This window comes from Mirounga angustirostris, unplaced genomic scaffold (assembly GCF_029215605.1).
Source record: "Mirounga angustirostris isolate CCGP_5_RB_7025 unplaced genomic scaffold, mMirAng1.0.hap1 SCAF_8, whole genome shotgun sequence".
NCBI classification, from domain to species: domain Eukaryota; kingdom Metazoa; phylum Chordata; class Mammalia; order Carnivora; family Phocidae; genus Mirounga; species Mirounga angustirostris.
This window is the reverse complement of record NW_026991716.1, coordinates 35,916,552-35,939,440: the sequence shown is the minus strand read 5'-3', so window position 1 is coordinate 35,939,440 and position 22,889 is coordinate 35,916,552. Positions and strand designations below refer to the sequence as shown.

Sequence of the window (22,889 nt, the reverse complement as noted above, 5' to 3'; positions counted from 1 at the left end):
TTCCCAAGGTTACCAGCTAATGGTGAGATGAGGATTCGAATCTTGAATTGCTTGGCTCCAAAGACCATGTTTTCTCTCACTATACCTTATTGTTTTTGTTTTTGTTTTTGTTTTTTCTCAGTACTGCTTTTTGGCAGCATTAATAATAATTTATTATAGAGGCTGTTAAAACTAATTGTTTTTATTATAAAATTTGTAGTGGGTGTGAGTATAGGTTATAAATGGCCTCCCATGGCCTATCTTTTCAGGCTAGTAGATTAGTTGTGGGAACATAATTTAGAGATGACTGATATCTTTTCAGCTTCTGGTGACTTCATCTAGCTGGTGATTGTGATCCTATGAAAGTTCTCTTTGCTTTAGCTTCTTCCCCTGCCAACCCCTACCCCAAGTTTACTACAATCTATCCCAGTTTATGCTCTATTTTTGATTTCTGAATCTGACTCCAAGTGCAAAGAAAGCTTGTCTGAATTTAGCTAAATAAATTTTCCAGAAAAAAAAAAAATCCTCATCCCTAAAATGAGCATATTGAATTAGATGATTTCTCAAGTTCTTCCAGCTCCATGAGTAAAGTGCTGTGATTTGAATGTTAAAGATGGCAACTGCTTCCAAATTCTAAGAAAAAAAAAAAAAAAAAAGCATGATCAAAAACTGGAGAAGAGAAGTACAGAGTATATTGGCAAGGCAGAAGGACTTGCTAATGAGTGTTGGAGGCTAAAAGATTTGAAAAAACAAACAGAACTCCCCCCCTTTTCTTTTACTGCCTAATAAACCCTTTTGAGACTGATATTGTCCTGATGTTAAATGCTTCCTAATGGTCAAGTTGGCTGAGAAAGCAGATTGAGAGAAACCTAAGGGAGCTGTATCTGAACAAGGTGCATGCAGTTAGGCTCTGACTAAATGAACCCCAGTAAGGCAGCACCCAGAGATTAATGGCCTGCATGGTGTTCAGATGATTTTAGTGTTTCTGACAAGACTCAGCCTTCCCTACCTCTTCCTTGCTCAAATATTACATAGTATTTTTGCTTAACAGCTTTTTACTTAATAGAACACTTATAAAACACTGACATGAAAACATAATGGACTATATTCAAAGTGCTTTATTTCAAAGAAATATACCCAGTTGTTTCTGATGGTAGCACTGTCTGCTTTAATCCCCATTGTGCCCATCTGTTCATACAAAATTATATTCATTAGTTAAATCAGAATTTCCACCAATTGTTATCACTCAAGGAAAACCTTCTGCCCCTAATCCTCTCTCTTCATTCTACACAACCTTTGCAAGCTGCTACTTCTCATTAAAGCTCTTCCTTTCCCCACATCTCTTCTCTTCAAAATTCTTATAACATCAGCCTCATGTGAGTAGTCTTGGTGGCTCTATGCATTTGATTTTCTATATAATGAATTTATTTATTTACAAGGAGCAGTAGTGTGCTGAGGACTGCGCTAGGCACTGGAGCATAGTGCTGAACAAAGTAGAAACGGCCCTTGCACCAAAGGTCTCAGGGGCCAGTGCAGGGAGATGCGCATGGAATAAATAGTCATTAAATACTTGGCTGTCTTCCAGGTGAGTTGTTCAGAGAAAGGCTAAGGGGTAAGGAGAGCTTGTAATGGGGGACCAGACTTCGGCTGAGGAGGGCAAAGGGAATGAAAGTTCTCTCAGGGCTGATATTAAACAGAGACTCAAAAAACAAGTAGGAGGGAACCAGGCAGGGCTGGGGTTAGAGCATGTCAGGCAGTGGGAACTGGGAGTCCATTAGCCCTTAGCTCCAGTCCAGGGGGTTCAATTCAGCCAGGGCCACAGCAATACTCACATGTCATTGACCTTTGGCTTTCTGAATGTCACTTATCTGTTTCATGTGCATCCAACGCATCACTCCAGCTGTTAACTACTTACACTGATCTACAGATGTCTTCCTGGAGGTTATGGCATAAGGTAACAGAGAGAGAAGGAGGGGAAGATTAGCATGAGAGGGAAGAGGGACAGAAATATGGAAAAGTGCAGGATATGGACATAGATACGTGGGGTTGAGTAAATCTAGGAGTTGTGGTGAGAGAGGAAGTAGGTGGGTAGTAGAGAAATTTTGGTATTTCACATAGAAAGAGATAAGCGAGAGAGAACCAAGGAGTACAGGGGAAGGAGAATAATAAAAAGAGGAGCAGATACTATTAATGAAATAACGGAATTCAAGGACTTTTATACCCAGGTTTTCTTTATGCAGGACTTGATTATGGGGTTAACGAGACTGGAAGTGTAACACATTTTAGTTTAACTCCATTCATTCATTCATTCATTCATTTCACTCATTCATTCAACAAACTGTGACTAAGTGTCTTTGAAGTGCTATGAGTTATGTTAGACAATGGGAGTAAATACACAATTGAGAAATGGTGCTATCAAGTTATCCAGTGAAGGAGCAAAGCATATAAACAAATCCTTACATATGGTCAGATAAATGCTGTATTAGCAATTCGTTAATTCATGTAATCAATTACATCCTCTCCATCTCAGTTTCAATATATAGATGGAGATGTCCTAGGGAATAGAAAATTTGGTAACCTCTCTTACACTTATTAGCCCATGTTGGTTATAGAAATCCCATGCAGAACTGTCACTGCCTTTCTGGCCATCATTGTGGACCTTACACCTGCTCCCAGGGTACAGCCTTTCTGAGTTGAATGCACCTTATTGTGCTTATAAGTAAATAAATTTCTGTTTGTCAGAGTATTGTTGGTTTTGGAATTTTCCTTGTGTATGCAGTACTCTTTCCAAAAAGTCTCCTCGAAAACATTTTAAGCCACAATAAGAGGGTACATCTCAGCCCTAGAAATTAAATCCATGGAAGAAAAGGAGGAGAGCATGCATACTTGTTCTTACCATAAGCCTCACCGAGTGCTCCTGGTGTGACCCTCAGTCTCTGTCAGCCCAAACATCAAGTGAGAAACCACTGGGAACAGAGTGTTTGCTCTCTGCCTCTACAGAAATCAGAATCTGGTTTTCCTTCAGCCAGTTATCCACCATAAGTGGGACTTCTTCAGAGTTTCAGTTTCCACTTGGCTTCCACTGAATGTGTGTGTTCAGGAGAAAAACTAATGTTGCCAGTGCCAGTTGTAACCACTCCAAATCACTGTCAGTTTTCAGAGGATAATTTTCCATGTGCTGAGCTCTTTAAAAGAAAATCTCTTTAATTCATTGAATAGTAATCTGATTGATTGATTTTAAGAATAGTTTCTAGGTACTTGAAGATATTATTAAGTATAATGTGAGTGTCTACTCTTTGTTGCTTAAAGAATGCCTTCAGGAACATTTTTTTTTTTTTTTGTATTTACACATGGAATTCCAAGTGGGAGTAAACATTTAAAAAAAAAAAATCCAGGTTGTATAACCATCTCCTTAGCCTGTGCTGTTCAGATCATTTGGTTCCGGGCCAATTTAGAGAGCCCAAAGCAACCCCGTAAAGAATAATCCATCTTGGGCGCCTGGGTGGCTTAGTCGTTAAGCGTCTGCTTTTGGCTCCCAGGTCATGATCCCAGGGTCCTGGGATCGAGTCCCACATCGGGCTCCCTGCTCGGCGGGAAGCCTGCTTCTCCCTCTCCCACTCCCCCTGCTTGTGTTTCTGCTCTCACTATCTCTCTCTCTGTCAAATAAATAAAAATCTTTAAAAAATTTTAAAAAAAAGAATAATCCATCTTTGCCTCTTTCCCGAATACCGGCCATTTCTGGGTCACTCTGAAGATCTGTATCTTCTCCAAGGGGTCTGGACTTATTCTGATGTACCCAGGCTCCTTTAGAGCTGAGAAGTTGCCTGTTCAGAGCTCTCTGGTAGAGAAATGGCCCAGGACTGGCTTTATATAGCTGTAACAAGTGTCCAGAGGGATTCTAAAGAACATAGCCTGGATACCTCTGCAAACGGAGTGCTTTTTGTTTTACTATCCCAGAAACAATCTCTATTCATCTTTAAAACATTTCTGTGAGATAGGCAGGTATTTTAATCCCACTTCTACAGGTGAGGAAACAGAGACTAATAAATTTAAGAGATCTGCCTAAAATTGCACAAGTGAGGCAGCTAGATTCTGCCTCTAAGTCCGGGGTTCTTTCTTTTATTATGCACTGCTTTCATTTTCCCCATTTTTAAAGACCATGCTTTCCAGTCCATAGTCACATTTGGAATTTTAATTATTCTCTTGAACCATTTTAGAACCCTTTCTGGAAAGGGCGTTGGAATTGCCTTTACAACATTCACTGCAAGAGTAGCAGCCATGAGCCCATCCCAGATCTAGGAGTAGACCTTGACTAGTCTAAGCCAGTTGGAGCCTCGGCTGTAGTGATTGGTTCAGACATGGGCCCATGACCCAAGTTGGTCCCTAGGGAAGCTCGGGATATATGTTTAATGATTAGAGAACTTTCTGACATCAGTTATAAATAAGGATATTTGGCAGCCATCCCGTGGCCATGAAGAGAGGCAGACTTCTACAACATAGAAGGTAGAGCAGAGATATTGGCGAAAACCAAATCCTTGGTGGCAGCACTGACCTTTTGGGTTATGTGTAACCTAAAACCTTTCCTATTATAGTTACATAGGCCAATAAATTTACCTTATGAATAAATCCAGTTTGGGCTACATTTTCTGTTACTGCAGCCAATACCAAATTAACTAACCCCATTGAATTTAATACCAGCATGAAGTTTAATAAGCATATTCTCCTTTATGTCATCTAAGTTGTCATAAAGCTGTTGAATAGAAGAGATTGTTTCCTGGAGCAGGAAAAAAAAATAGTGACATTTGTTTTATAAAAGAATTTCAAAGTACTTAGAACATTGTCAGATACTTAATTATGATTCATAAACAATAATGCCACCCTCTCACACATCTGTCAGACCAACCCCTGTTTGGTCTGGTGTTTGGCATTTGGGCCTGCCTTGATTGTTAGAGATATTTCATTTGTCCTCTTGGTTCTGAGGGTCTGGAGTTCTACTCAGCATCCCCTCCTACCACCTTGCCACTCAGATTTGGGTCTGCCACGTTCCCCACTTCCTTTCCAATTACATCGAAACTCAGTTCCACCAAATCTCATTCCATACTATTGATCCTCGTGCTGTCTTCCTAGGTGAAGCTAATTAATCTACTTATTTATTTATTCATTTATTTCACATAAAGTTGTTGAACACATGTTGTATTAGTCAGATTTCTTAATCATAAACTGGAAAACCTACTGTAGCTAATTTAAGCAACACAGAATTTATTAAACATAAAGAACCTCAAGAAAAGTTAGAAAACTGGGCTTGGATACTACCCAGCCCAAAGCACAGCAAATAAGAGACACATCTAACCACACCACTGAACTGCTCTGTGAAATATTACCATTATCCCCCCTTGGCACCCAGGACACTAAGTCCTGGCTTCCAGAAAGTTCCTGCAGCTGCCTCAAAGGAACCAGATGCCTTCGCCACCACACTCTCCTATAAATCTGATCTTCCTCTTTGTGGCCACCACCTCTCATCACTCACCTCCCAGCCCCACTCCCACAAGAGTGTCCTTTTGATGGAGCTAGGTCTCATGTAGAGCGTTGAGTTGTAAGAGAGACAGGAAGTGTTGCTTCATAGTAAGTGAAACTAGAATGGGGGTTATCCTGAGAACTGAGTAATAAGACAATGTAGTTTCTGCCCCATGGACTGGGGACCAGACACTGCTCTAGGCAGTGGGGTAGAACTGTGAATGAGAGAAACAAAGTCCCTGGCCTAATGAAGCTGAAAGCCAAGTAAGGAAGCAAATTTAAAAAAGTAAATAAATGAATAGAATTTCAAATAGTGATAAGAACAGGAAGAAAAATGAAATAGATTAAAAGCCTGGAGATAGGTATGTTACATTTGACAAGGTGTTCAGTGAAAGCCCTTGTGAGGAGACAAGATGTGAGCAAAAATTTGAATGATGTGAAACAGGAAGCTATATGAAAATCTGGGCAACATTCTAGATAAAAAGAACAACAAATTCAAAGGAGTGGAGACAATCTTGGGATGGTGGAGCAGCAGTAAGGCAAATGTGGGCTATGAAAGCACAACAGAAGATGAGGACAGATAGGTAGGAACCAGATCATGCAGGAGTTGGGTCATTGTGGTGTTTCAGGAAGCTATGGGAAGGTTGTAAGCAAGGAAGTGACTTGATGTAACTTATATTTTATAAAGATTTCTCTGTGGAGAGTAGACCGGGGGGGTGGGGAGGCGGGGAGGTGGGCAAAAAGAGAAACAAGGACTGAGTCAAAGCCTTGTGTAGTCCAAGGAAGGGATGATGGAGGCTTGGCCTGGAATGGTGACAGAAGAAGTGGAAAAATTGGTCCAATTCTGGGCATGTCTTTTAGGTAAAACTAATAGAAATCACTGATGGATTAGATGTTGGAAATGAGGGGAAATAAGGATGATGCCCAGGGTTTTGTCCTGAGCCACTAGGTAGATGGTGGTGCCATCAATAATGATGGGTAAAGACTGGAAAAGAATCAGATTTGTGGGGAGAGGGGTGAGAAGGTCAAGAATAGACATCCAAGTGGAGATTTAGGGTTGCCACAGAGACAGCAGCTCAGGGAACAGGTGGAAGCTGATGATATCAGTTGAGGAGATGTCAGGATATATATGTATTTAATGCCAGGGGATTGGATGAGATTCCACAGAGAGAATGTAGATAAGAAAGAGAAGAGGATCAAGGACTGAGCCCTGGAGCACTCCAATGTTTATAATTTAGGAAGAAGGAAAGGAAGCATTCATTAACTAGTGTTTGAGGGAAGATGAAAACCAGGGAAATGCGGTGTCCTGGTTACCAATGAATAAAGTGTTTTTCCAAAAGGAGGCAGTGAGTACCTGGGTTGAATGCTTACTCAACTCAAAAGTCTAATAAGATGGCAATAAATGCTTTGGGTACAACAGGGGTTGCTGAGCCTTGGCAAGAGCCATCTTAGTCTTTAGACTAGTGGGCATGCAGGGTGGGAATGATCCAAGTGAGAGAGAGAAATTGATGGAGAAGAAAAGGGATAATTTTAGGAGTAAGGTAAGTGAGAGGAGAAGGAGAGAATAAGGGGCTGGCCTTAGAAGGAGCAGTTTGGTGACACAGGAAGGGCAGAGTGTGGGGGGCATTTAGTGATGGGACAGCAGATGGTTCTGGTCTGGCTGTTCACATCTAATGGAAGGGTGTGTGGCCATCAGCTAAGACTAAAGGCAGGAAGAGGAGGCTGGGTGGAGGTCTGAAACAAAAGGATAAGATGTGAAAGCCTCATGCCTGAGAGTGGAGAAGTAATTTTTGAGAGAAATTATCACAGGATATCTGGTTTATAATAAAATCTGTGGTCATGAATTTAAAGCAGGACCAGTGGTATTGTGTGTTTTTTGCCCTAAACAGCCTTTGAAAACAACCTTGTTTTATAAACCAAGGGAGTAGAAGAAGTTCTGATGGGAAGGGAGGGAAGGTTAGAACAATGGTAGGTGTTATTAGAGGTATTTTCAAGAGCCGGGTCCTTGTGATGCCTCTGAAGTCACATCTGTGGGTGTCTTATTCCTCATACTTGGGATGGACATCCTAGCACTGGGTTCATCTTCCTAGGAAAACTGTGAACCCCTGGTGGCTCCCTTTGGGGACAATTCCACAGCAACCTTTCATCCAGCTAGTACCTTCCTATTAAGTGAAAAGTAAGATGAGCAAGCCTTAGTTGAACCAACATAAACTTCCTCCATCACTTAGAATGGTAGCAAACATGTATACAGCACTGAGCTAGGTACTTCTCAAAGTAATTTGTACATTTTAACTCTCAGTCATCCCAACTCCCTACGAGGTAGATGTTATCTTTTCTCTGTTTTACAGTTGAGGACACTGAGGCAGAGATGTTGAGTGACATGTCCTAGTAAGGCTAGAATTTGGACCTGGACAATGTGGTACCAGATTCTTGGATCTCCACACTAACCCCTGCTGTCTCTCATAGTTCTTATTTACTGCTCTGCCTCTTCTGCCTTAAAGATGGGTCATAGAGATCAGTTTTGGTAAGATTTTAAAACTCTGGCATGATTTCCTTTAGAATTTTACATGAATTTTCCAATGGCTGAAGACAAGATAATAATGTATCCTATTCTATGCCAAGTTATATCATCTGTCCAAAAATTACAGCATTCACAGTGGTATGTTTTTGCTAAGTTTACTTCCCTCCATCTCTACCATTATTGTACCAAATCATGTTAAGATATTTATTTTGAGCCCAAGTTTTAGATGTTACCCTGCATTCAGTTATGATTTCTGTTTGAATTTTCACTGCAGTTGCAGCTTAGCTGAGCTCCAGATATGCATTGTCTGCTAACCTAATGCCATTATTTTTCTACCATGCCACAGGTGATCATTGCTCTTTCTGAAAAACACCGTGCACACATTCCCTACAGGAACTCCATGATGACCAGTGTCCTAAGAGACAGTTTGGGAGGGAACTGCATGACGACCATGATCGCAACACTCTCTTTAGAGAAAAGGAATATCGACGTATGTTGGTTCTTTCTGGAGATCTCAGTCTGAGTTTCTGTTGCTAGTTTATGAGATGGCGTTGAGGGTCCTGGGTGGGTTTCCATCTTTTCAGCTGGGTTGGGGTATGCTCTGAGATGTAAACACCCTACAGAGTTCACAGCTTTGGCTGGTTTGCCAGCAGTATAATTACCCCCATTTAAGAATGGACTTCACACAGCCCAGGATGGTGGGAAGAAGGCTCAGACACAAATTTTGGAAAGCCTGCTGCTGGGTTAGTTATCTTGGCCAGAGGACATGAGAGAGGAGACCCATTAGCTTCTGTTCTGTTTAGCTCCTGATTACTAAGATACCTTGGAGGCATCTCTAGGATGTGTCCCTAGACGTGTCACTGAGTGCAGCTCAAGGGCTGGCTACTGACTGGCTTTCTTGGGTTGCTTTAGACTCAGCTTCATGTTTTATGCACCACAGTCTAATGCTTGGGATCCAGACTTTCTCCAGAAAGGAAAACAAGAAGTGGCAGGGTGTCTTCCAAAACGAGGCTAATCCAGTGCATTCTAAGTTGTCTCACAAAGCCTCTTTCTGGCCTGTTACAAATGTTTATTTTGTAGTCATTCAGGTTTGTGGATTATAATAGTATCTGCTATGATTATGACATATATGTGGCTCTGGTTTCATAGATTAGTAGTTGAAAACTACATACAGTCACCACGTAGGACCTCATGATCTCCCACATGTTTGGCATGGATCATTTTATTAGGCCAAAATAAAATTTTAATAAAACTGATATTCTAGAGCAAAGCTTCCTAATTTGGAGGTATGTTCCCTCATTGTGTTTTATACACATCAGTCTTTAGATGTGCTTCTTTCTTCTGTGAACAAAAATTAAGGTTTATCTCTCTAAGCCATAACAGTTTAAGGAGTTATTTTGCTTTATAGGAGTCGATATCTACCTGCAGATTTGCACAACGAGTGGCGCTCATAAAGAATGAAGCTGTTCTTAATGAAGAAATCGATCCTAAATTGGTAAGCAGCTTTGAACTTACGAGTCTGGAAGAAAAATCAAAGTGGATCAAAGATTAGTAAAACTTGAGGGGCACGTCCTCCATACCAGGCAGTGTTCTAAGTATTGGAAACATATCAATTTATTAAATTCTCACAAGAAGCTTATGAGTAGATGTCATCTCCATTCCCGCTTGACAGATGACAAAACTGAGGCACAGAAATGTTAACTAACTTGTTGAGAGTCACAGCCTCCACAAGTGGCAGAGCCAGGATTCAGGTGCAGACAGTCTGATGCAAGGACCTGCCGCCTGCAGTCCCATCAGTCTGCTCCTAGGTAATGAAATGAGTCCTGAGGATGCGTGCGACACAGTCGTGGCCAGTTATATTTACATGCAGGTAGTAGCCTTTCAGAAAACATCAGTTTAAGTTTCTAGAGATAATAATAATAGACCATCTTCTATAAAAGCTAACAGAGAAAAAGAAGTTTTAATGGTTATTAAGTAGAACCGTATTTTGCACAACTGTCCTCTTACTTACTTTAGAGACAAAAAAATTAATCATTGGGGTGCCTGGGTGGCTCAGTCAGTTAAGCATCCAACTCTTGATTTCAGCTCAGGTCATGATCTCAGGGTCGTGGGATTGAGCCCCGTGTTGGGCTCCGTGCTCAGTGAGGAGTCTGCTTAAGATTCTCTGTCTCTCTCTCTCTCTGCCCCTTCTCCTGTTCCCTTGCTTTCTCTTGCTCTCTCAAAATAAATAAATAAATCTTTAAAAAAAATTAATCATTGGTTGGGTCCATGGAAAAATAGCCAAACTTCTAGTTTTATAACAATGAATCCTGCTTTATCAGAGTGCTTTTTTAAAGCAAAAATATTTGCAAGTTCCATGACTCAGATCCTCATTTTAAATGCAGATGTTTTCTCTCTATTTTGTTAGTCTTCTCTAAATGAAATACAACATGGAATCAACTTATGCCAACACTGAAAATGTAGAAATAAAATATTTCAATTTTGTACATTCCCAAATTAAGATTATATTACTTTTCAAATCACTCAGCTTTTAAAATTTTCTCTAGAACATAAGCTAGTGTAGGCTTAGCAGTACACATTATAAAAAAGGGTGTGAAATCTCACCAACACTGCTTCATTTATAAATTCCTCAAATTCCAAAATAATAATAATAATAATAATAATAATAACCTTCTCAAATTCACTGTTACCCATATTAATTATTTCCTTCTGATTGTTTGCCCTGTCTCCCTGAAATCATTGCGCTGAAGTATAGAGACAAGGTTAAAAGAATAATGTGGTTACTTGTTTTACCCCGCTTGCCTCAGGAGCTTGAGCAGCCCAGATGGAAATCTCTTCTGGAGAAACCAAGTGGGTGAGGCAGGGCCTCTTTGCAGCACAGGCCCTGGTCACACAGTGCCCCTGCTGGAAGAAGGAGTCAGAATTCTAAGGCATGAGTCAAGTGGAAGGGAACTCATAGGATGACTTCTTCTGCCATCCCTGCCTCACCAGCAAGCCATCCCTGCCTCACCAGCAAGCAGCCCTGTAGCATCACAGCCTGAGAAAGACAGCCATGAGTTGTTAGCCTGAAAACAAAAATTAGTGCATAATTGAAGGAAAATGAACATATTAAATGCTGGAGGGTTTTTTTTCTTTAAATTTGGTTAGAGAAACTTTGAGGGTACTTGAGGAATGTGAAAAAAGGTGAACGTTGTCATGTGTTTGATGTAGGGCTGCAAGAAATGTAAAGAAGAAGGAAACCTGAATCAAAGCTGACAGCTGTTAATTGAACAAATATTGAGGTCTTCCTTGTTAATTTTAGCCATTCTGACAGGTGTGAGGTGGTATCTCATTGTGGTTTTCATTTATATTTCCCTGATGCCAAGTGACACTGAGCACTTTTTCATGTGTCTGTTGGCCATTTGTATGTCTTCTTTGGAAAGACATACAAATGTTCATGTCTTCTGCCCATTTCTTGACTGGATTATTTGTTTTCTAGGTGTTGAATTTTTAAGTTCTTTATAGATCTTGGATACCAGCCCTTTATCTGATATGTCATTTGCAAATATCTTCTCCCATTCCGTGGGTTGCCTCTTAGTTTTGTTGACTATTTCCTTTGCTGTGCAGAAGCTTTTTATCTTGGTGAAGTCCCAATAGTTCATTTTTCCTTTTGTTTCCCTTCCCTTTGGAGACATGTCTTGAAAGAAGTTGCTGTGGCTGATGTTGAAGAGGTTACTGCTTATGTCCTCCTCTAGGATTTTGATGGATTCCTGTCTCACATTGAGGTCTTTAATCCATTTTGAGTTTATCTTTGTGTATGGTGTAAGAAAATGGTCCAGTTTTATTTGTGAGGTGGTGAGCACTGGGTGTAATATGTAACTGATAAATTATTTAACACTATATCTGAAACTAATGATGTACTATATGTTGGCTAATTGAATCTAAACAATAAATAAAATAAAATAAGATTTGTAGGTAAATATATATATATATATATATTGAGATCTTCCTGGTGCAGAACAATCTGGTAATTGACAAGTATTATCTCCTGGTCTCTTTTGTAATGGCTTCTAAAAACTGACATTACTGTTCATGACTTTATGGACAGAGCTTTTCTGAAGCACAGGTGGCAATTGCAAATTTGCCCTCAAAACCACCCAAAACACAACTTGGATGGGATTTCTAATATCTTGCTCTCAAAATCCAATGGCACATATGGAACCAGCCCTCTAAGATCAGGATCACCAGGGTTTTGACTTGCTTTCTTTACAAGTTTTAATACCTCAGTAAGACAAGGTAATAAAAGGATTGTAAAGAGGCCAGAGTCTTTCGTGACTCGTATGGGCCAAAATCTAAGGACAGGGGTGCCTGGGTGGCTCAGTTGGTTAAGTAACTGCCTTTGGCTCAGGTCATGATTCTGGAGTCCCAGGATCGAGTCCCACATCGGGCTCCCTACTCAGTGGGGAGTCTGTTTCTCCCTCTAACCCTACCCGCTCTTGTGCACTCTCTCTCTCAAATAAATAAATAAAATCTTTAAAAAAAATCTTCTAAGGATGGCTCTCCTTACAAAGTTTCTACAGTAATTTGATGGGAGGTGTGAGTGGGATGCGTGCGACACAGTCGTGGCCAGTTATATTTACATGCATGTAATGTAAATATACATTATTTACATAATGTATATTTATGTACATTAAATATACATTATATTTGTATAATATACAAATTATACAAATATTAAGTGTAATAATCTCAAAATCATGAAAAGTTGGCTTAGTTTTGAGATTTCTGTTCAGTGACAGAAGTTAATTTGGTTGTTAGATTTGACTTTGAAAGCCTTAGCAGAAGTAGAAAATGTGGCATCAATATTAATTTAGTGGGGGGGGGAGATACAAATGAATGACTCACATAGTTCCTGTCTAAGGATTTTCACTCTGCAGAGCTTGATGATTCTGAGCATGTTTTTGAAAAGAAGCAAACAACGAAAACCCACTCAATCCTGTGCATTTAAATGAAATTCTAGGAGGACTGACATGTTCAAAATACTCAGTATCCTATTCTTTGTAACTTCTGGTCCTGTCAATGTGGCAGAGATAATATGAACTCCACCTATATATAAAATTTAACAAGCACTTTTGAAATATATGTCTGAGGTTGAATAAGGTAATGTAATTCTCCAGGGCCCAGAAACCAAGCTGAAGCTGCAGTTGTCCTGGAGTAAAGGGATGAAGGGAATTGTAAGAAAGGCATCAAAGTTGGAGCCCTGGAATCTTGGAAGATGGATGATGAACCCATGACATCCTCTCTACTTCCCAACATAAAACCAGTGAAAGGGTGAGCCAGAAAGGAAAAAATCTGCCCACTGGCACAGGAAGATGCTAGGGAAGCTTATCTGCCTTACCCTGAACTTCAGGTGGAGCAAAAGGTGGTTTCTCTGGAAATTTGAAATCCTAAGGCTCTGCTTCCCGTGGGTTTCAAGTTCAAATTTACAAACTCCCTTGGTCTGGTAGACTCCAAGCCAAGAAGTTAGATAAAGGAGCAATAAAATAAATCCAAAAGAGTAGAAAGACAGGAATTAAAAAGTGTAAAAATGAGCGAAAACAAAACCCAAAGCAAAGATACAGTGGAGAGGAGTAACCAAACCTGAAGTTGATTTTTAATCTATTAATAAAATGAAAAAATCTCTGGGAAAGTTAATGAAGAAAAGAATAAAGAAGGCAGAAATCCACACAGTATTTGGAATGAAAAGAGGCCTTAACTATAGGTACAGTAGATAGCTTAAAATAATAATAAAGTATGTTGAAAGACTTTATGGCAGTAAATTTAAAAACAAACAAAATGGACAATTTCCTATAAAAACATAACACTGAAGCTAATGCAATTTATTTTATTATTTTATATTTTAAGAAGAATTTTTAAAAACATGAATATATCTATGACTAATAGACTCAATAATAACAAAGCTACCAAAAGGAGAGAAAGAAAAAGAGAAAGAGGAAAGAAGGAACAGGGGAAGGGGGGAGGAAGGGGAAGAGGGAGGAAGAGAAAGAAGGAAGGAAGGAAGGATGGAGCAGACTCCATGTTTTTTTTAAGTTTACCAAATATTGAAGGAAGAATATAAATTGAATTCAGTCTGCCAATTCTTGTTTTAGGAACTTTGCATTATGATTATTAATACAATATGTGGTATCATGAGCTAGTTGGGTTTACTTTGGGAATTGAAAGATAATGTATCATTAGAAAACATGTTAGTGTATATAGTAAAAGAAAAAGAGCCATGGGAAAAACACCAAATTTCAGGTAATGGTAATGGGGGATTCATTTAGAGAAGGCTATACAGAGGTTCAGGCTTCAAAAGCATCTGTAAGGTTTTATTTCTTAAGCTACATAGTAGGTATATTGATATTCACTTAAGCTAAGTAGTGGATTCACAAGATATCCTTTATATCTTTTTGTATATCTGAAGTAGTTCATGCTAAAAAAAATCACTTGAATCAAGGTGATTCGTCACATTCACAGTTGAAAAGAGAAAACTTATATGATCACATCACTAGATGCAGAAAAAGTATTTTTAACATTAAACATTCACCCATAGTTTGAAAAGACTCATCAAACTATGAATATCAGTGAACAGCCTTAAAGTGATTAAGGGTATCAACCAAAAACTACAGCAAACATTTTGAAGGTGAAATGTTAGAAGGAGTAAGATAAGAATCAATATCTGAAGCATTATACTTGGAAGTCCTAGCTAGGACAGAGACAATTAAAAAAAAAAAAAGGTATAAGGATTTGAAAAGAAGAAAACATCTGTCATTATTTGCAAACAATTTGATTGCTTATATAGAACATCTAAAAATATTTAATGATAAACAGAACCAAAACAATGTTCAGAAAATTATTTGGTACATAATCCATACATAAAAATTAATTGCCTTCTTATAAATCAAAAGCTAACAATTAGAAAATGTAATTTTACAAAAATTTCATTAATAATAGCAATAAAAACTTTAACATTCTAGGAAAAAAATCTAATTAAACATATATTTATAGAGAAAATGATAAATCTTTATTGAAAGGAATCAGTGGAAAGCCATACTATGTTCATGGATGAGATGATACAACATCACTAATTTGATATGTCTTACCAAATGACCCGTTTTTTTAAAAGATTTTATGTATTTATTTGACAAGGAGAGAGCAAAAGCAGGGGGAGGGACAGGCAGAGGAAAAGGGAGAAGCAGGCTCCCCGCTGAGCAGGAAGCCCGATGCGGGGCTCCATCCCAGGATCCCCGGATCATGACCTGAGCCATAGGCAGACAGTTAAACAACTTAGCCACCCGGGTGCCCCCCAGATTACCCTTTTAATCAAATTTATTTCCAGTTAAAAACTGAGGAGGACCTTTGGTGGAATTTTACAAGCTGTGTCTCAAACTTATACAAGAGAACAAATGACCAAGAACAGCCATATCTATTTTGGAAAAGAATAAAATGGAAGGGGCTTATTCTATCTAAATGTCAAAATTTCATAAGATATAATAATTAAAATAGCATAGTATTGCTGCACATATAGTCAAGTACATAAATGTTTTTAACTAAGAGCCCAGAAAAAGACACATTTATATGTAGAAACATGTTATATAACAGAATTATAATAGCAAATCTTACACGGTTAGCCATATAAAAAAATAAAATTAGATACATATCTCATACTTTATACAAAACAAAAGCCTAAATGTGAAAAGCAAAGCTTTAAAACTTTTATAAGAACATATAGGAAGCTATTCCTATGGTTTTAGGTAAAACAGATTTTAAGAAGACACAAAAACAACTCATAATGGAAGAAGTTGATAATAAAATTATATTGAAATTTAAAATCTTCACTTAACAGAAAGAACACGACAAAAAGCAGGACGCCTGGGTGGCTCAGTTGGTTAAGCGTCTGCCTTAGGCTTAGGTCATGATCCTGGGGTCCTGGGATCCAGCCCAGTATCCAGCTTCTTGCTCAGCGGGGAGTCTGCTTCACCCTCTGCCTGCCGCTCCCCCTGCTTGTGCTCTCTCTCTCTCTCTCTGACAAATAAATAAAATCTTTAAAAAAGTGAAAAACATGGCATAGATTGGGAGAAAACATGTACCTTGCATAAAACTAACAAAGGATTCATGTATAAAGAAGCCTGCTGATCAATAAGGAAGAGAAAAACAACTCAATTGAAACGTGAGCAAGAATATGAATAAGTAATTTATAGAAAAGGAAACCCAAGCAGCCAATATCCATGTGCAAAGATGATCAACCTCCCTAATAATCAGAAAATGCAGATTAGGACTAAATGAGGTACCATTTTACACCTTCTGGACTGGCAAAATTAAAGCGTCTGTCAATACTACATACGTAGTGAAGTAAATGTGGGGAAACGGGAACTTACATTTTTGCTGATACAGAATATTTTATACGACTACTCTGAAGAGCAGTTTAACAATATATGCTAAAGGGACGATGCACATACTCTACAACCACACGGTTTTATTTCTAAGTGCACCCTTTAGCGAAACTCACATACGTGCCCAGAGATTTATAGTGTTCACAGCAACACTGTTTGTGATAGCAAAGGTAAAAATCCTAAATGTCCATCGACAGGAGACATGGATAAATTGTGATATATTCCTTTACTGAAACAGTATATATCCGTGAAAATTAATGAACTAGAGCTACGTGAAGCAGTATAAAGAATCTCAAAAACATAATGCGAGGAAGAAAAAAAGCAAGTTACCATTCCATGCAGCGTGGTAACATATACATAAAATTTAAAGCATGCAAAATGATACCATCTATTATTTATAGTTACATCCATACAGATGGAGTAAACATATGAAAACATGCAGGGAAATGCTCCCCATTAAATGCAGTACGTGATCACCCCAGGAAAGACAGAAAGGGAATAGGAATTAGGCGCTCCAGTTACACAAGCACTGTTTTATTTGCTAAAATGAATTCTAGAATGATTTTGACAAAACGTTAAGATTTAACAAAGGCTGGTGGTAGGTACACAGGGGTGGCTTTTATATCATTCTCTGGATGTTTTTTGTATCCTCAAAATTGTTTGTAATTTTCAAAGATGTATGTTCTCTGTCCCCCAAGTTCCCTTTAATGAGGAGTTGACATTTATTCTCCTGCCTTGCTGTTTGTAGATGATTATATGCCTACAAAAAGAAATCCAGGAACTGAAGGATGAACTGGCCCTTGTCACTGGGGAGCGGAGGACAGAGGTGCTCACAGACGCAGAGCTGCTTCAGTAAGCCTGCAGACTTGTTTCTGTGTCTTTAACAGTGGAAGTTTGTGTTAACTTCTTTGTTGGCCCTAATGTTACGAATTCACCTCAAAGCATGAAGGTCTCCTGGGACAGTCTGAAATTGCATTTAGGCGCCAGTTAAGAGTGGCAGCTTTCCACGAAAAGCTGGATAAGGTTGGCAGGGTTTTTGCCGCCTCAGCTTTGAGGGAGTAGAGAACAGAGCCTATAAAGGGTGGGAATATCCTTCTCATGCCAGCTGAAGAGAAGGGCTTGTATAATAGTCATGCAATTTTAAAACATACACACCAAATACTCATAAGCTGCGGATCTCAGATCTGAAAGGAATTCAAGAAACATCTTTTGTATTAAAAAGCATCTTGCTACAAGCACCAATTTATCCCATGCCAATGTAGCTCTCTCCTTTAATAAATAGATGGCCCATATATTATTGTTCAAACACTGGAAATGGGAATGAAAGCAGGAATTCAGGGCTTTTCTACCAGGGGCAGCATCTTTCAGGGCCTTTTATACCTGCAGCCTTGTGGCATATCGGGGGCATGGTGTGGCTCTCGTTCTCTCTCTGATCATGAGCCACAGTGGTGGGCTTTCTTGTTGTTTCTGTGCAGCTCACAAAGCATTTGTGGAGTGATAATAATGGGCTGGGCTTAGAAGGCAGTGATATTCTCAATTTCCAAATGAGAAATAGAGCTACACGAGATTTTTTTAAGGGTTTAGTATCATTTCACCTAGTCCTCTCCCAACAGAGAAAATGGTAAATAATAGAGATGATGAAAGTATTTTCTTTAAACTACTTCATGGCTGTGCCCAGAGGTAGGCCTAAAGCTTGAGGAGCCTTAAGCAAGGTTTCTGCTATAATCAAAGCTTTCACTTCTCCAGGATACCATTTCGTAATTCTAGAACACTGTGTTTAATAATAGGAGAGGCTCCTAAGGCTTTCCTTGCAAATTCACTTTGTGGCATATATGCAATTAAAGTGAAATATATTGCCAAAAGAATTTTGAAGAATTCCCTGTCACTCCTTGAAATAACTTGGGATAGCTTAGATACAGAGAAACTTCAGAGAAACTTCTCCAAGTTAAGTATTACTTCCCTCTGATGTCCCCTTCCCCTCAAAGAAAGGAATTACCAATTATCGTCTTCTATTATACCAATTATGACATCTATGATCTGAGATGTCTCTTCAGAATTTTGATCTTCAAGTCAGGGTTCAGCCAGGAAAACAAAACCATCCTAGGCCTCCCAACAAAAGGAGTTTAACATAGGAAATCAGTTGTAAGGAGGTGGTATTGTAGGAAATACACAGCACCCCAGAGATCAGGAACAGCAGGGGGCCTACACCCCTGGGAGTGGAGAGAGGATGGTAGAAGCTTGTGTTAACTAATGTCTAAGACTAGAGCTGACCAGAGGAGCTAGCCCATGATGAGTGCTGGGGCCACCAAAGAGCCTCAGGTGTTATCAGAGGTGTCATCCTGGCAGGGAGCCCAAGCTTCTCTCTCACACCACTTCCGGTCTTCCACCCGCGGCCCCATTGGCTGAACTGGCCCAGAAACCAGGTGTTAGGAGGGTCAGGGAATGTAGTTTCCGGTGATGCAGGGTCAAAGAGGGGGAAAAACAGAAATAGGATCCAAGAGTATAAAGGGAAATGGCCAACATATCAAATAAGTACCAGAGTTTTCTCCAATTCCAGTATATCCTATCTGTTGCTTAGGAGGCTCCATGTAAGGATAAGATTATGCATGGGGTAGTTTCAAGATGACCGTTCCCTCCACTGCACCACATCTGAGGAATTATGGAACTGATACAAAGAAACATCTGAATCTCTAGCCATACCTAGGAATAAGACATAAACCTCTCAAGGGACTAGAGGCTTCAAGGAATTCCTAGCAGATTGAAGGGTGGGGTTGACCAAGAGCCACCAGGCGCGGACCGGAAAAGCCACATCTCTGCATGCTGGCACCCTGGAGCAGGAGAGGGCTGGAGACTGCCCGCGAGGGTTTGGTAGAGCCCTGATAGTGGGAGCAGTTTGTCCTGTGAATCCCTGTGCACCCCTTCTTCCCTCCTCTATCCAGTGTTTACGTCAGAGTTTAGGATGGAGAAATAGGGAAAGGCTACAGGTAGTTGATGACATCCAGGATAAATTGGGGACCAGACAAGCTCTGAAGCCAGCAGCTGTCCTCAGCTTTGCCTGTCCCCTGTTCCCACTGAAAACAGCAAGGAGCACAAGCACCCACCGCTGCTCAGCCCCTCCTCCAGGACTGGCTGCCCAAGCTGAGATCATGGAGAGTCTAGAAAAGATGAGCTCACAGTCAGGAACAACTAGAAATAGGACTTGGAGAAAGACCAGAACAAGAGTCTTTACAGCTTGGAGAGGACTTCAGAACTAAACATGATAGGAAGAGTGATTAATATCTTTGGAGATGTAAAAGATGGCAATACATCCATGAAACAACAGGATCTTTATTTTTTATAAAAGACAGACTCAAGAGGAAATCTGAAAAATGAAGAAATATAATTGTTGCCATTAAGAACTTAATGGATGGCTCAAGGGCAGAATGAAAAAACAGAGGGGCAAATTAGTCAGCTAGGAAGAGCAAGGCTAAGGAATTCTTCCAGAACATAAGATGAAAGGGTAAAGAGAAAGTTTAAAAGAAAAGAATCATAAATAGCTCTAGCTTTACCAATATCTAACACAGAGAAGTTTATAAAGGAGAAATAGAGATAACACAGAGGAGCCAATGATTAAAGAAATAATATCTAAGAATTTCTTAGAACTAAAAAAAAAAAAGGAAAAAAAAAAAGACTTCAGAACGAAACGGTTACCATGTGCTAAGCTGTATAATACTGTAGAAAAATTTTAGGACCTCAAAATATAGAAAAGAATCCCAAAAGTTATCAGAGAAGAAAAATATCATTAACAATCAAGAATCTGATTTAGAGCAGACTTCTCATCAACCTCTGAAAACAGGAACCTCTGGACCTCTGGTGCTGAAAAACAAAACAGAACAAAACAAAACAGGACTTTGAATGGAGATTTCTGTATCTAGCCAAATTAGCATTCAAATGCGAACATGAAACAAGGCATTTTTCAGACATACCAGCTTTGAGACAGAAAGCTAACCACCCTAGTCCCTCTCTAGAAGAGATTACAACAGACTACATTTCACAAAAAGAAAAATGCTACAATGTATAAAAAACAATAATGAACAGATGTTATTTCTTTACGATACTTAATATTGTATTATATTTACATTATATCTTTTACTAACTTGCCACTTCCCACATACACAGATGTTTCTATTTAAAAGTTATTGACAACAATCAAGTTTGCCATTCACAGAAGTTTGGGGGGTAGACTGGAGAGAAATAAGAATGTGACAACTGATTTAAAATACTGACAGACTCTCAGATGTAGTTGGTTTCCTTTGATCCACAGATAACAAATACACACACGTCAATTGGAACGGATTCTCTATAGACAGTATGTAGTGTTGTCATTAGTTTTTCTGGGCACTTGGTTCATTCATTCATTCAACATTTATTATTCATCTAGTGTTCACAAAACTCTGCCCTAGGCCTTGAGAGATGAACACAAGATGAACAAAACCTAGATTCAGCTCTCAAGGGGTTCACAATTTAGTGGCACTGACAGACACAAGCACAAGTAATCACGATGCAAAATGTGAGTGTTATGAGAAGATATAAATAAAAGACGAGATTGCAGAGATAGTAATGATTAATTCTGAGCTCAGGATTCTCATGTAAAATTAGTTGGTGTGCTGGTAAGTAAACTTCCGCAGTTCCCAGTTGAAATGCTTTCTCTGCTGTCAAGATACGTATACTATATAGCGTTACATCTTATTAATGACTTCTGATCAGCAGCGAGAGAGAACAAATGTGGCAAAATGTTACACGCACTCTACCAAAACAAAGCATAGGGGTTCATGACCATCCAGTATCTTGGGTGCTTGTTCATACTGACGGTGAGGATTATTCAGATAATGTGGGTTTTTGTTATGGTTTTCATTCTATTGTTGTTATAGTTCTGTTTTGCCGTAATTTGCTAGATTGAATATTGGCACAACTTAAAATTCATCAGATTTAAGAGTTCTGTATCATCTTAAAGTAAAAAAGAGAAATTAAAATTTTCTGGCATGTGGCATTGCTTTTTAATATCATTATCCTTGCTTCTTTGTCTTCTGGGGCCCCTGGACATTTATTCAGGAGTATGAATCAGATCCAGTCCCTCATTGTGCCTGGACTCCCTGGATGGTGAGGGTGGGGGGGGATAGTGCTGTTGGAGAGAGGAAGAATCCCATGGCTTGGCAGGACAGAAAGGCACAAATGTAGTGGCTTTGGTCAACTTTCTCTGTCCTGCTGATTTCTGGCTTTATGCTGACTGGCATGGCATAAGGGCATTCCTATTAGGGATTCTGTGAAGGATGTCAGAAAGCAGATAATTAATCGATAACGTATTCTATATTTTATGTTATGTGCACTGGACACTTTGGAGATGTCCGTTAGTATCTAGCCCTATCAAATTTTTTGAACTATTTCCTAACATTTCAGTTCTTAATGTAAATATTTGTTGCATTGACTTGGATGCTTCAACTGAAGAGGATTGCAGATGTCAGCCTCCAGTTATTGTGATATTTTTAGTTTACATCTTTTTTTTTTTTTTTTTGCCTGTGTAAATTTGAAAAGAGACAGCTGGATGAAGGCTGTATAGCCAAGTTAATGTTTATACAGAGCTTCTTGGGTGAAGATTTGATTCTGATTGGTTCTCTAAACACATACCTCTTTCTTTCTCTGGTAAAAAAAAAAAAAAAAGCCTGTAGATCTCTGGCAAATTTGGAAGAATTATATCCTGGCCTAAGTCTAAATGAGCAGAATATTTTCTGCATGGCAACATTTTACTTCTGAGATGGAATTGAATTGGATCTCATGGGCTCAAGTCTGCCCAAAGTAAACTTCCAGACATCTGTATCCTTTTCTTTTTTCTGTTTTCCTATCAGCCTTATTGAGACATAATTGACATATAACATTGTGTGAGTTTAAGGTGTACAATATGATGAATTAATATATGTATATATTGTGAAATGGTTACCACAATAAGGTTAGTTAACACATCTATCACCTCACGTGTGTGTGTGTGTGTGTGTGTGTGTGTGTGGTAAGAACTTTAAGATCTACTCTCTTAGCAGCTTTCAAGTACACAATACAGTATTATTAACTATAGTCACCATGCTGTATATTAGATCCCAGAACTTATTCATCTTATAACCGGAAGTGTTTGCCTTTTTTTTAAATTTTTTTTAAAGATTTTATTTATTTATTTGACAGAGAGAGAGAGACAGTGAGAGAGGGAACACAAGAGGGGGGAGGATCAGAGGGAGGGGGAGGGTCAGAGGGAGAAGCAGGCTTCCCGCGGAGCAAGGAGCCCAATGCGGGGCTCAATCCCAGGACCCTGAGATCATGACCTGAGCTGAAGGCAGTCGCTTAACCAACTGAGCCACCCAGGCACCCCAAATTTTTGCCTTTTTGACCAACATCTCTCCCATTTCCCCCACCCCCCAGCCCCTGGCAAACACCAAGCT

The 22,889-nt window shown here is 39.3% G+C and overlaps 1 protein-coding gene across 2 annotated transcripts in view; it reads left to right on the top strand.

Annotated features, from left to right (window-relative positions):
• Positions 1 to 22,889, top strand: part of KIF6 (kinesin family member 6) — a 442,506-nt gene that overhangs the window by 148,006 nt on the left and 271,611 nt on the right. For both annotated transcript variants that reach the window (XM_064597574.1, XM_064597573.1), the window contains exons 8-10: positions 8,361 to 8,504; positions 9,423 to 9,509; positions 17,174 to 17,277. In XM_064597574.1, the coding sequence (XP_064453644.1) occupies positions 8,361 to 8,504; positions 9,423 to 9,509; positions 17,174 to 17,277 (335 nt within the window). The remainder of the gene's footprint in view (positions 1 to 8,360; positions 8,505 to 9,422; positions 9,510 to 17,173; positions 17,278 to 22,889) is intronic.